The sequence below is a fragment of the Heptranchias perlo genome, chromosome 32, assembly GCF_035084215.1.
Source record: "Heptranchias perlo isolate sHepPer1 chromosome 32, sHepPer1.hap1, whole genome shotgun sequence".
Classification (NCBI taxonomy): Eukaryota; Metazoa; Chordata; class Chondrichthyes; order Hexanchiformes; family Hexanchidae; genus Heptranchias; species Heptranchias perlo.
In genome coordinates, this window is record NC_090356.1 from 4,582,162 (window position 1) to 4,595,040 (window position 12,879).

General features: G+C 48.7%; 1 protein-coding gene across 1 annotated transcript in view; it reads right to left on the reverse strand.

Moving 5' to 3' along the window:
* plch2a (phospholipase C, eta 2a) overlaps positions 1-12,879 on the reverse strand; it is a 124,765-nt gene that overhangs the window by 53,523 nt on the left and 58,363 nt on the right. Inside the window, exons 9-10 of the mRNA XM_067970233.1 lie at positions 10,457-10,564; positions 28-186 (exon numbers count right to left, since the gene is read on the reverse strand). Of these exons, the coding sequence (XP_067826334.1) occupies positions 28-186; positions 10,457-10,564 (267 nt within the window). The remainder of the gene's footprint in view (positions 1-27; positions 187-10,456; positions 10,565-12,879) is intronic.

Sequence of the window (12,879 nt, forward strand, 5' to 3'; positions counted from 1 at the left end):
GGGAGTGTCGGGAGAGAGCTCCGTTACCTTCTTCAAGTCCGACTTCTGGCACATTTTGCCCGTTTGAGGGATGTTGTTCACACTGAAGCTGTCAGGATCCTCGCGGTCTCGGATTTTCGATTCCTTCAGCAGTGAATCGAGCTTCTTTTTAGCCACACTCTCCACCTGCTTCCTGTTGACCATCGCCTGTCAGCAAAGAGACAAGAGAGAGACTCGTTAAATCACACAGTCCGGCTCTCCATATTATATAAAAAGGATATCGAGACACTGGAGAAGGTGCAAAACAGATTCACAAGGACAATACCAGAACTGAGGGGATAAACTGATCAGGAAAGGCTGAACAGGCTGGGACTCTTTTCTCTGGAAAAGAGAAGGCTGAGGGGTGACCTGATAGAGGTGTTTACAGTAATGAAAGGGTTTCGATAGGGGAGACGTAGTGAAGACGTTTCCACTTGTGGGGGAGACCAAAACTAGGGGTCATAAATATAAGAGAGTCACTAATGAATCCAATAGGGAATTCAGGAGAAACTTCTTTACCCAGAGAGTGGTGAGAATTGTGGAACTCACTCCCACAAGGAGTAGTTGAGGCGAATAACAGATACATTTAAGGGGAAGCTGGATAAACACATGAGGGAGAAAGGAATAGAAGGATATGCTGATAGGGTGAGATGAAGTGGGGTGGGAGGAGGCTCTTATGCAGCATAAATGCTGGCATGGACCTGTTGGGCCGAATGGCCTGTTTCTGTGCTGTAGTTTCGATGTAATTCGACGTAAATCCTCCTCACCTGCCAGGGGAAGGCAGAGACAGCAGGAGGGGAAAGGCTACGAGAGCGAGAGAGAGAGAGAGTGAGAGAGCAAGAGAGAGAGAGAGAGAGAGCGAGGGAAAGGTGTAACACCACCACGCGTCAGGTGGGCCTTACGTCCCCTGATAAATCACTATGTTATGGCGGGGCCTGGGCATGCAGTTTAATGAGTTCTGTGCACAGAGGAACCTCCAATATCAACCAAGAGACTCCCTGACGGAGAATGGAAATGGGGCGGATAACCGGGAGACTCTCCATGTTTCCCCTTAATCGTAGCCTTACACGTGTGATGCAGGAACACCCTCGGTCAGGGACTGAAGGCGTGTACAACACATATAACAAACTCAACTGAATCTTGCATCAGTTCTAATGAACGGTCGTCGACCTGAAACGTTAACTCTTGTTTCTCTTTCCACAGACGCTAAGTGTTTTCCAACACGTTTCTGTTTATATTTCAGGTTTCCAGCAGCCGCAGTAAATGTTTGCTGTCGTTGACCTGAATCTTTCCCGTGCTGCGAGGTCGATCAGGTCAACGCTACTGTGCGGCGTCCACTCGAACGAAGCTTAGTCTCAGGATAATTGAGGAGGTTACGGGCTGGGAGGAGGAGTGGAGGGAGGGAGGGGGTGAGTGTAATGGAGGTTTGACTGTGTCACAGTATATTTTTACGTTGTCAGAGTGGGAGCTTTCATGGTGCAGCTGGAGTTGTTTGAGACTTTTTTTCTCGAGCTGCCTCCACTGGGCCGGAGATGGGCAGGGAAAGAAATTCTCCCTCACAACCCAAATAAAAGCCCGCAGTTCACCGTCAACCCTCTCCCCTCCCTGGCATTGACGTACTAACAATCATAGAATCGCACAGCACAGAAGCAGGCTGGGAGAAAAAGGATGTAAATCTGACTGCTTGTCGGTAAGAACGTTCATCTTTCGAAGCTGGGATCACAGCAATCTCCTCGGACTAAGATCAACACAGCTGTGCCACATCTGTCACTTATCTTTCATTCCCTACCTGAATACAAAATACGCACTGCTTCTTAAAACCTTTCCTCTCCATTTTTCTCAGAATTATACAGCACAGGAGGGAGCCATTCGGCCCATCGTGCCTGTGCCAGCTCTGTGAAAGATCTATCCAATTAGTCCCACTCGCCCCTGCTCTTTCGCCCATGCAAATTTTTCCTATTAAAGCATTTATCCAATTCCCCTTTTGAAAGTTATCACTGAATCTGCTTCCACCGCCCTTTCAAACAGCGCATTCCAGATCATCACAACTCGCTGCGTAAAAAAAAAAAATTCTCCTCGTCTGCCCCCCCCACCCCCTCTGGTTTCTTTGCTGACGTTCACCTTGATCCCAGGTGTAAAAGAAAGCCGTGCTCAGATTGTGCCCCCACCGTGTTTCTGTATCACCGTTTGGCAAATGGGGAAAAGGGGGGAAAAAGAGGCCAACGCTGACTTTAGAGAGGTTCCAAATAGAGGGCCTCCCGATGTTTCAGTCCGATGGGGTTTGAGACGCTCCCTACTGCAGCTGAATGAAAGTCTTTGATCCACGAGTTGCCACGTGACTGAGGCAGTCAATGACCCTCTTTTGAAAGTTGCACTGGAATTCCTATTTTTAGATTTTTACATCAATGTACCAGAGCCTATTGTGCTTCTACTGACGCTGTTACAGGAACCTTTACTGTTTCGACAAGGACAGCTTGTTAAAGGAGTCGGACCTAACTGGGTGATAGCTGATTCCACACTTAGCCCAAGCTTCAGTTTTAACTGGCTGGTTCCCCAATTTTCTCTCCCTCTCCTCCTGACCATTGCTGGGGTTTTGGTCGCCATGGGCAGCAGCAGCCCTCTGCTACCTAACCCAAGTGGGCATTCTTCCCGTGCGAAACCTATCAGCAAGCTATTCGACTATAGAGGCCATCACAGCTGAGCCAGATCCGGTCCTCATCCAATGTCTACGCATGTGCACATTTACAGCAGGAGACACTGGATGGTGAGTGGGACTGGGAAACCAGGCTGATCATTCCCTTCCCTCTCCCAGGGCATTGAGGAAAACTGTGGCATCCCTACCCTTGTGTATCGAACCTGGGATCATCCTGGTTTGCAAGGCTCAGTATCGGAATGGATGGTGCATTTACCAACTGTCCAGCAGGGAGATTTCAAATCAGCTCATCCCTTGAACACAGCCTACAGAGAGGGGGAGAGGGGGAGGGGAGAGGAAAAGAGTGGGGGGGAGGAAAAGAGGGGGGGAGGAAAAGAGGGGGGGGGGAGGAAAAGAGGGGGGGGAGGAAAAGAGGGGGGGAAGGAAAAGAGGGGGGGGGGAGGAAAAGAGGGGGGGAAGAGTGGGGTTGGGAAAGAGTAGGGGGCAAGAGTTGGTGGGGAAGAGTTGGGGGGAGGAGAGTGGGGGGGAGGAGAGTGAGGGGGAGGAGAGTGGGGGGGGAAGAGAGTGGGGGGGAAGAGTGGGGGGGGGAGGAGTGTGGGGGGGGGGGAGGAGTGTGGGGGGGGGAAGAGTGGGGGGGGGAAGAGTGGTGGGGAAAGAGTTGGGGGGGAAGAGTGGGAGAATGGGAGAGTGGGGGGAGAGAGTGGGGGGGGGAGAGTGGGGGGAGAGGAGAATGGTGGAGAGGGAAAGAGGGGGAGAGAGAAAGAGGGAACAGGTGGAGAGGGGGAAAAGGGGAGAAGGGGAGGGGAAGAAAGGGAGAAGGGGAGGAAAGGGAGAAGGGGAAGAAAGGGATAAGGGGAGAGGGCGAGGGGGGGGGAGAGGGCGAGGGGGGGGGAGAGGGCGAGGGGGGGAAGAGGGCGAGGGGGGGAGAGGGCGAGGGGGGGGAGAGGGCGAGGGGGGAGAGGGCGAGGGGGGGAGAGGGCGAGGGGGGGAGAGGGCGAGGGGGGGGGGAGAGGGCGAAGGGGGGGGAGAGGGGGGAGAGAGGGAGAGGGGGGGAGAGAGGGAGAGAGGGGGGAGAGGGAGGAGGGGGGAGAGGGAGGAGGGGGGAGAGGAAGGAGGGGGGAGGAGGGCGGGAGAGGGAGGAGTGGGGAGGAGTGGGGAGAGGGAGAGGAGGGAGAGGGAGGGAAAGAGTGGGGGGGAGGAGAGTGGGGGGGAAAGAGTGGGGGGAAAAGAGTGGGGGGGAAAAGAGTGGGGGGGAAGAGTGGGAGAATGGGAGAGTGGGGGGAGAGGAGAATGGTGGAGAGGGAAAGAGGGGGAGAGAGAAAGAGGGAACAGGTGGAGAGGGGGAGAAGGGGAGGAAAGGGAGAGGGAGAGGGGTGGGGAGAGGGAGGGGGGAAGGGAGAGAGGGGGAGGGGGGAGGGGGAGCTCACCCCTCGAGGTTGACCTACAGAGAGTGAGAGGGAACCGAAACCCCAGCAGCCCTGCTAACCAAACCTGTTGCTCACATGGATGGTGGACACAATCCTGAGAACTCCATCGACACCACAACCAACATATTCAACAAAGGGAAGAAGAGGGGCTGTGCCTCAATATCAGGGCTGGGTCAGTGCCAGGTGAAAGCAGGAATATAAGTTTAATAGATCCATGAATGGGATGGACACAAGATAGAGTGAAAGAATATCCTGATACAGTTACATCCTTAAAGTGCTCCCAAGATAACATGATTAACTGCAAATAACTAATAAACATCAATCATCGAGACACTTTAAACTCCATTTTGATGCTACATATAACTTCAGTTTTAATATCAAATTTCTACTGCTCCCTCTGTTGTCAATGGACTATTCCACTGATGATGTCATGCCTTGAACCTTACCCATTCAACTTATGGTCACCAAGTGGAAGGTCGCATTTGGCCTAGAGGGGGAGCAACGTGATCTGTAAATGTTTATGTGCGCGACCTGGCTCTGTGAGCTTGTATTTTTTTTACTGAAACCAACCGGCCCTATTCACCATCAGAAAATAAAACTCTCGCTGTTTGTCCAGGACCTCATTAGAAGCACAGTTAGAACCACTGGTCAGTGGAGTGAAGACCCATCCCCTTCACCAGTGGAGCTTACAACACTCACATAGACATGTGCACACAAAGAGATTTACATGTGTTACCAAAACTGAAATCATCTGGGGGCAACTTTAACCGAACTGGCCAGGTGGGAATTGCAGGGGATCGGGTGGAAGGCTGGTTTTACACCCTCTCCCCCGATATTGCTCTCCGTTGACTTCAATGCGGAGTGAAATCAGCATTGCATCTGATCCCATCGGTTTTCATGACAGGCAGGTTAATTTAAAATTGCCCCCCACACACACACACACACACACACACCGACTGACAGAGCACACAGCGTCAGGCAGGACCGTCTCCGTCTCAATGTCAGACCTGGATAGCTCAACGGTTCCAGGGCCTCTCACACACCCATTGATAAGAGACTGCACTGGTCACCCGCTGTTGTGCTCCATGAATCACAAGCTGGCTGTCAACGGACGTTCAGATAGCAGATACAACGGAAATCCCTGAAGGGCGCATGCTACTCAATCTCAGAGTGTGAAATCAAAAGGATCCAGTCTTCAGGAATCCAACACTGCAGTCAAGGCGCAGTAAAGCTGGGTCTGCCTGGAGCCAACTTAAGATACGTCGTAAGTCTGATACAATATAATATCGAGCAGACGTGTTAGTGTCATGTAGCGGCAGAAACTCAACACTGCACCAGACTTTCCTGTCTAACATGAACATACTGGATCCTTCCTGCAGTGCCCAAATTTTAATGTCAATTGTCTATTGAAAGGTCAAATCATTGGTTAACTGTCTACTATACAGTTAGATGACAGATAACCAGGTGGTTTCATCCTAGTTGGTTGACTGAGTTCAGGGAGAGTGCATGACAGGAGTTACTTAGCAACACATTCTTTGATTTCTGTAAAAATAACACACCTGGGACAGTATCTGTATCTGAAGGAGTGACACCAGCAGACAATGAATGAGATCCTGTCACTACAACAACATCACGGGTGAAAGATGAAGCAGATTTTCGTCATTGAGAGCACTGGGGTGACCAGAGAAAGAAGCCAACCCACTCTTCACTTTACCGAAATGAACCTGCAAAATCCTAGAATCTTACAGCACAGAAGGAGGCCATTCGACCCATCGTGTCTGTGCTGGCTCTTTGAAAGCATCTCCCAAACCCACGACCTCCACCACCTAGAAGGACAAGAGCAGCAGGCACATGGGAACAACACCACCTGCACGTTCCCCTCCAAGTCACACACCATCCCGACTTGGAAATATATCACCGTTCCTTCATTGTCGCTGGGTCAAAATCCTGGAACTCCCTTCCTAACAGCACTGTGGGAGAACCTTCACCATACAGACTGCAGCGGTTCAAGAAGGCGGCTCACCACCACCTTCTCAAGGGGCAATTAGAGATGGGCAATAAATGCCGGCCTCGCCAGCGACGCCCACATCCCATGAACGAATAATAAAAAAAAAGAGCTATCCAATTAGTCCCACTCCCTTGCTCTTTCCCCATAGCCCTGCAAATTCTGCCTTTTCAAGTATTTATCCAATTCCCTTTTGAAAGTTACTATTGAATCTGCTCCCACCACCTCTCTCAGGCAGCGCATCGCCTATAAAGGTGGTGGGAGCAGACATTTCCCTGGTCGGAGTATAATGAGTGCTAATTGTGATGGATTTTATACATTGGGGGTACGTGTGCTGGGTTTCTGAAGGGATTCTTGCTTATTAGAGTTTTATAAATGATACAGATATCTCACAAGATAGGGGATAATTGGATGGGCAATTTACTTGGATTAATGGTCTCTCCTTTACCCAAAAGATGTTACTGTGTTACCAAGAAGGATCAATCTTCTGGCCACCCCTAAATTACACTCCACAACACCAAGCTCCTTGTACATTAAGGTTGCCAACTCTGGCTGGATGTATTCCTGGAGGTTTCATCACATGACCACCTCTCTCCGACTGTCCCCCCACCCCACTCTCCCGCCATTGGTCGCCCAACCTGTCCATCCTCATCCTCACGTACCCCACCCCCCCCCCCCACTCTCCCGCCATTGGTCGCCCAACCTGTCCATCCTCATCCTCACGTACCCCACCCCCCCCACTCTCCCGCCATTGGTCGCCCAACCTGTCCATCCTCATCCTCACGTACCCCACCCCCCCCCACTCTCCTGCCATTGGTCGCCCAACCTGTCCATCATCCTCACGTACCCCACCCCCCCCCACTCTCCCGCCATTGGTCGCCCAACATGTCCATCCTTGCCGAGCCCCGCCTTCCCACGGCCAATTGGAAAGCAAACAGACTCTTTGTCACCCAATTGGATGATTCATGACTGTCAAACAGCTTTTTCTTTCCCAACTCCACCATTTTAATAACTAATAAACAAAAGTGTTGAAAGAATTATTTTTTTCAATGTCCCTGTGACTTTTCTGGTCGGCGGATTTGCTCCCAGCAGGGTCCTGGCGATTAATCTTCAGTTCCCAGAGACTCCAGACAATCTTGGCGGGTTGGCGACCCGATTGTACACACAGACTCACTCTGTTATCACTCACTAAGACCGCAGACCCTAATTGTGGCAGGTCTGGGAGAACTGGCCTGTGCTTTTCCCCAATTAGAAAAGGACAGAGGCCAGCCAGACCCATTCCACTTTGGTGCTCTGCCCCTCAGGAGACTGTCTTTTTCCACTTGAATCCAGGCCGAGTTTTTAAGCACTCCACACAACACTATCCCCACAATGTGGATTTAGTTACACATCCGTCTACCCACTCCCTTCTGTAAAAGGGCAGTCACCTCAGTACTCCCTTTGAAAATCGCAACAGGTGCTAAGCTAAGGTGAACGTGCATCGATGGGGAGGGGGGAGTGGTTTGAAATGGTGTTAGTTCAGTCTATACAGTACCTTCCACTTCATGTGAATGCACCATCGAGCAGGAAGAAAAGACAGTAAGTACAGATGTAGACACACACATAGATACAGAAAGTTGCTCACAGATAATCTCATGGTGTGGGGGGATGGTTACAATTTGCCTCAGTGCCTCTGGGCTGTGGGGGTGGTGGGGAGGGGAGAGGGGGAATTGCCAGAATTCCTGCTCCAGAATGCTATTCAGTGACTCCTGCTGGGAATTATAGGGCGTGGAGGGGATTGGGGTTTCAGCCGACAAATCCTGCTGACACTCACTGCCCGGGCTCATGGTTAAATAATGGCCAATTGAGTGAGATAGCAGGTGCTGGACACCCAGAGTGTAGACCCCTCCTCCAGCGAGGAGTTAACACCTTCAGGAGAGGGCGGGGAGAAAATTAGCGAGAGCAGAGAGAGAAATAAAAATGGGGGAAAATTAATAGCGACCAACCAACCCTTTCCGGGGGGGGAGGGGAGGGCAGCCATATTCTTATGTTGTAAGATACAGAGATGGAATTGTGGACTTATGTTTCTTATTGCTGTAGTGGGAGGGAGGACTGCAGCAAAGATTCCAAGGCAACGGGAAACCAAGGGGGCACATCTCATGTTAGAAAGAAATCAAAATGGCTGCCCTGCGCCCAACAAAAGAGGGGGGCCATTTCAGTCGGCAATCTTCTACCTCTGCCAACTTTTGTTCTTACATTTTCCACCGAGTTAGCTTGCTGCGAGTTTGCTCCAGCATGTCCATTGGAGATCTCAAAGCTTGCAAGTTTGGCGGGCTGTAAAATCACTTGCTTATAAGCTCACACCATCTTAGTGCAACGAGGGCCAAGTCCCCTTTAAAACTGCACAACGTTTACAGGAGGTGAATTTAATGTTTCAGAACCACCAGCGTCATCTGTTTCAGGACAAACAAAGTGACGGGCAAATTAACGAGACACAATCCTTTAGGTTCTCCTGACCAGACAGCTGTAACCGCAGGAATGATGGGATGTCCTGCCAACAGAAATAACAGGGAAGGAACCAGAGTTCCTGGGAACAGGCATGAAATAAAGGGCTAACAGTCATGTGTGTGACTTCTTGGCGATAGAGAGATGCTAAACATGGGGAATCTTTAAACGGGAGAAATAATCATTAGGACCCCTTCTAAACGGGAGGATCTAACCATCAGGACCCATTTAAAAAGAAATTAGTTACAAAGACCTACAACCTACAAAGTTACCCCATTTAATATGTTGGGGGAGATGAACCTGTTATGCCCACAAACAGTACAGGGCACATCGACTCTCCAAATCCATTGAGTTAGAACTTTTATTTTGTGAATTTTGTACCCATCAGAGTCAGTGCTGTCAGAATTAGGGAATGGAACACTTTTCATCTCAGGAACTCCCAGGACAGGTACACCATGGATTAGATACAGAGTAAAGCTCCCTCTACACTGTCCCATCAAACACTCCCAGGGCAGGTACAGCACGGGTTAGATACAGAGTAAAGCTCCCTCTACACTGTCCCATCAAACACTCCCAGGGCAGGTACAGCACGGGTTAGATACAGAGTAAAGCTCCCTCTACACTGTCCCATCAAACACTCCCAGGGCAGGTACAACACGGGTTAGATACAGAGTAAAGCTCCCTCTACACTGTCCCATCAAACACTCCCAGGGCAGGTACAGCACGGGTTAGATACAGAGTAAAGCTCCCTCTACACTGTCCCATCAAACACTCCCAGGGCAGGTACAACACGGGTTAGATACAGAGTAAAGCTCCCTCTACACTGTCCCATCAAACACTCCCAGGGCAGGTACAGCACGGGTTAGATACAGAGTAAAGCTCCCTCTACACTGTCCCATCAAACACTCCCAGGGCAGGTGTAACACAGCCAAATGCAGGGTAAACCTCCCTCTGAAGATCAACAGGACGCCTCTGCCTCAAACACGATGAGCAACCCTTACTGCACTAATGTGACATTTTCCATTTCTCGTATTAGCCCACCTGTAGTCTCTCTAGAATGTGATTGCCAATTTAGTGCTGAATTAGAAGCACTTCTATCTCTGGGACTCATACACAAATGGCACTGGGTTGAGACTGCCCAAACCCATTTTACATACAGTCAGTAGACAGAGAAGACATTAATTTATCAGTCTGAGCTGGACTGGGACCCAGGATCCAGAGGCCAGCATCCATCCCACTGCGCCTCCCACTCCCTCTCCTTCTTTATTAATTGTTCAATTTTTAGCAAGGGCCCTGATGATAAATATTCCTCATTAAATTAATCTTGATTATCTCACAGGAGTGCCATCTTCAGTGAATCTCATGATACCTTTGCCATTTCTTTCGTTGGCTGGCCCAACAAGGGTTTGAGTGGCATTGGTTTCCACAGCCCCTGAGCTGTGACATTTATTCATCCTATCGTAGAATTAAGTTCTTTCAGAAGTGCTGATTCTCTACATTAACCAGGAAAATCAACTTGACAGGGAGCTTTGAGATTATAAAAAGGGTTTCCCAACAGCATTTAGAATTTATAAAGTGTAATTATCTTCAAATTTTTTCTTCTGGATCTTCCTCATCCTCACATCTCATCCCCCCGCATCAACCCTCGGCAAGTACATGAGCCTTTAATAATCACCACTAATGGTCGTCTAAGATAGGATAATTACAGTCTTTGTCACTATAGATAAAAGGGATTAATGGGGTAGAGAGGGTTCATTTCTATCATTTGAAAATTATTGCCGTCTAAAATTAAAGCAGTATTGTCCTTCCCAACACCCCATCCCCCCGGCGAACCAGATTCAAGTGCACAGTTTATATTTTTCTACTTACATCTCCATTCATCAACTTGCAGTCATCTTCGATCTCATCGGCACTATCCTCGTCTGATACCTCACCTTCCTCAGCATCGTCACTGATATTTGCAGGTAGTTTCTTGCCCTGATACAGGGGGGAAGGAGAACCAGCAAAGGAAAGAGCGAAGGGGAAAGAGGGAGCGAGAAAGATGAGGGAGAGAGAGAGAGAGATGGGAAAGGGGGTGAGGGAGAGAGAGATGGGAGAAAGGAGAAGTGAGAAATGGGAAGAGAAGAAGAGAGATAAAGGAGTGAGGGGTGTAAAAGGTGGGAGAGAGAGATGAGAAAGAGATAAAGAAATGAGAAAGAAAGAGAGAGAGATGGGGAAATGTAGAGAGATTGAAGAGAAATGGGAAAGACGGAAAGATGGAAAATATAGAGAGATGGGAAAGAGGGAAAGGGAGATGGGAAAGAGAAAAAAGATAGGCAAGAAAGAGATGGTAAATATATATATATATATATATATATAGGAAAGAGGGGAAGAGTGAGACAAGGAGATGGGAAAGAGGTGAGAGAACGAGATACGAGAAAGGGTGAAAGTGAGATATGGAAAGAGATAGATAGAGAACAATGAGAGATTTAACCAACTCAAAAAGGCCACAAGCCGACTTAAAAACTTTGAGCTGGTACCTCATAGTCTAACCGAATTAGTGAGAATCTCCAAGAGAGGCCAAATGCCAAGTAAGGACCCCATCATCCAATTACAGGAGTTGCCTTGTGAGCACAGGGGAGATGTGGGCTACAGGAGGACACGTGATTTAACAAGTGTGAATTAAATCTCAACATACACATTAAGATGCATTAGATTCTTACCATTACTTGAAGCATTAAGCGATGTTTTTTATAGTTGCTGAAGAGAATCATTCCCAATTGGTAGTTTTAGAAAGAGGGCAGAGATCATTGTTCGTTTAATGCTGGACAATTGGCACATCGCCATGTCATGCAAGGGGCATTGCTTATGTGTCCACAAGTACACTTGCCAACAGGAGTCACTAAAGAGCAATCAGGAATTGGATGCCTTGGTTAATTTGCCCCTTGTCTGGCCAATACAGACAGAAGGTCCTTGGTTTGATTCTCAGTCTGAGCTGAGGTGACATTTATGGCTTTACAATCAGCCTCTGTGACACTGGGAAAATCAGCCGAGGTTCCCACCCATCGCCGTCCAGTGACAGGATCGGGCTCCACTGTGATGACTTCCATGGTCAAATAGCGAGTGCTGACACTCACTGCCGAGGCTCACCCCATGAAGAATGGAGATCTGGCCGAAGGAGGGTATATCCCAGCACCTTCGGGAGAGGAGGGGGAGAAAACTGGAGAGAAACAAACCATTAAAAGCGAGATGGATTCACCAACATGTAATGTTCTGGCTCATCGCATTCTCCTGAAAGCAGTGGATCATTGTGGAGAAATAGAACCACCTTGTTTCTATCAACAAGCACTTTCCTTAAATGACCCAATTTTTTTTTGTGAATCAATTTCATTACATGTGAAATTTACATCAGCCCAGAGGTTTGAACATAAATCAACGCTGCCCCCAATCTCTCCAGTGCTTGCCTGATTTAGATCAGGTGAAGCAGAACAGAGAGTACAGTCAACCTTTTACACACCTCATTGGCTCGCCAATATTCATTTCCTTCTCATGAAGATCATTTGTTTGCTAGTCATGGATGAGACAACAGACATTATGGACGTAGAAACAGGAGTTTAGCCCCTCGAGCCTGAGATCATGGTTGATCTGTGACCTAACTCCGTATACCCGCCTTAGCCCTATATCCCTTAATACTTTTGGTTAACAAAAATCTATCAATCTCAGATTTAAATTAACAATTGAGTTAGCATCAACTGTCATTTGCGGAAGAGAGTTCCAAACTTCTACTACCCTTTGCGGAGAGAACCATTTCTGAACTTCACTCCTGCAAGTCCTGGCTCTAACTTTTAGCCCATGTCCCCTAGCAGAACGGCACTGGGTGGTTTGTGTGTTGAATGTACAATGAAGAGGTTAAGAGGGAAGTCAGGAGGAACCTCATGACTAAAGAGTAAGTGAAGTATGGAACAAATCACCAGGGAAGGACATTGAGGCAAATGGGATCAAGAGACCGAGAGATTAACTTGTTTTCATTGGTTGGCAAATCAATAACAAGGGGGTACTGAGGATTATCACCAGTATTAAAGAAAGAGAGAGCTTGCATTTATATAGCGCCTTTCACAACCTCAGGACATCCCAAAGCATTTTTCTTGCCTCTTATGTAGCCCCCATTTCAATCGCTCACCATTGGAGGCCGTGCCTTCAGCTGCCTAGGCCCCAAGCTCTGTAATTCCCTCCCTAAACCTCTCCGTCTCTCCACCTCTCTCTCCTCCTTTAAGACGCTCCGTAAAACCTACCTCTTTGACCAAGCTTTTGGT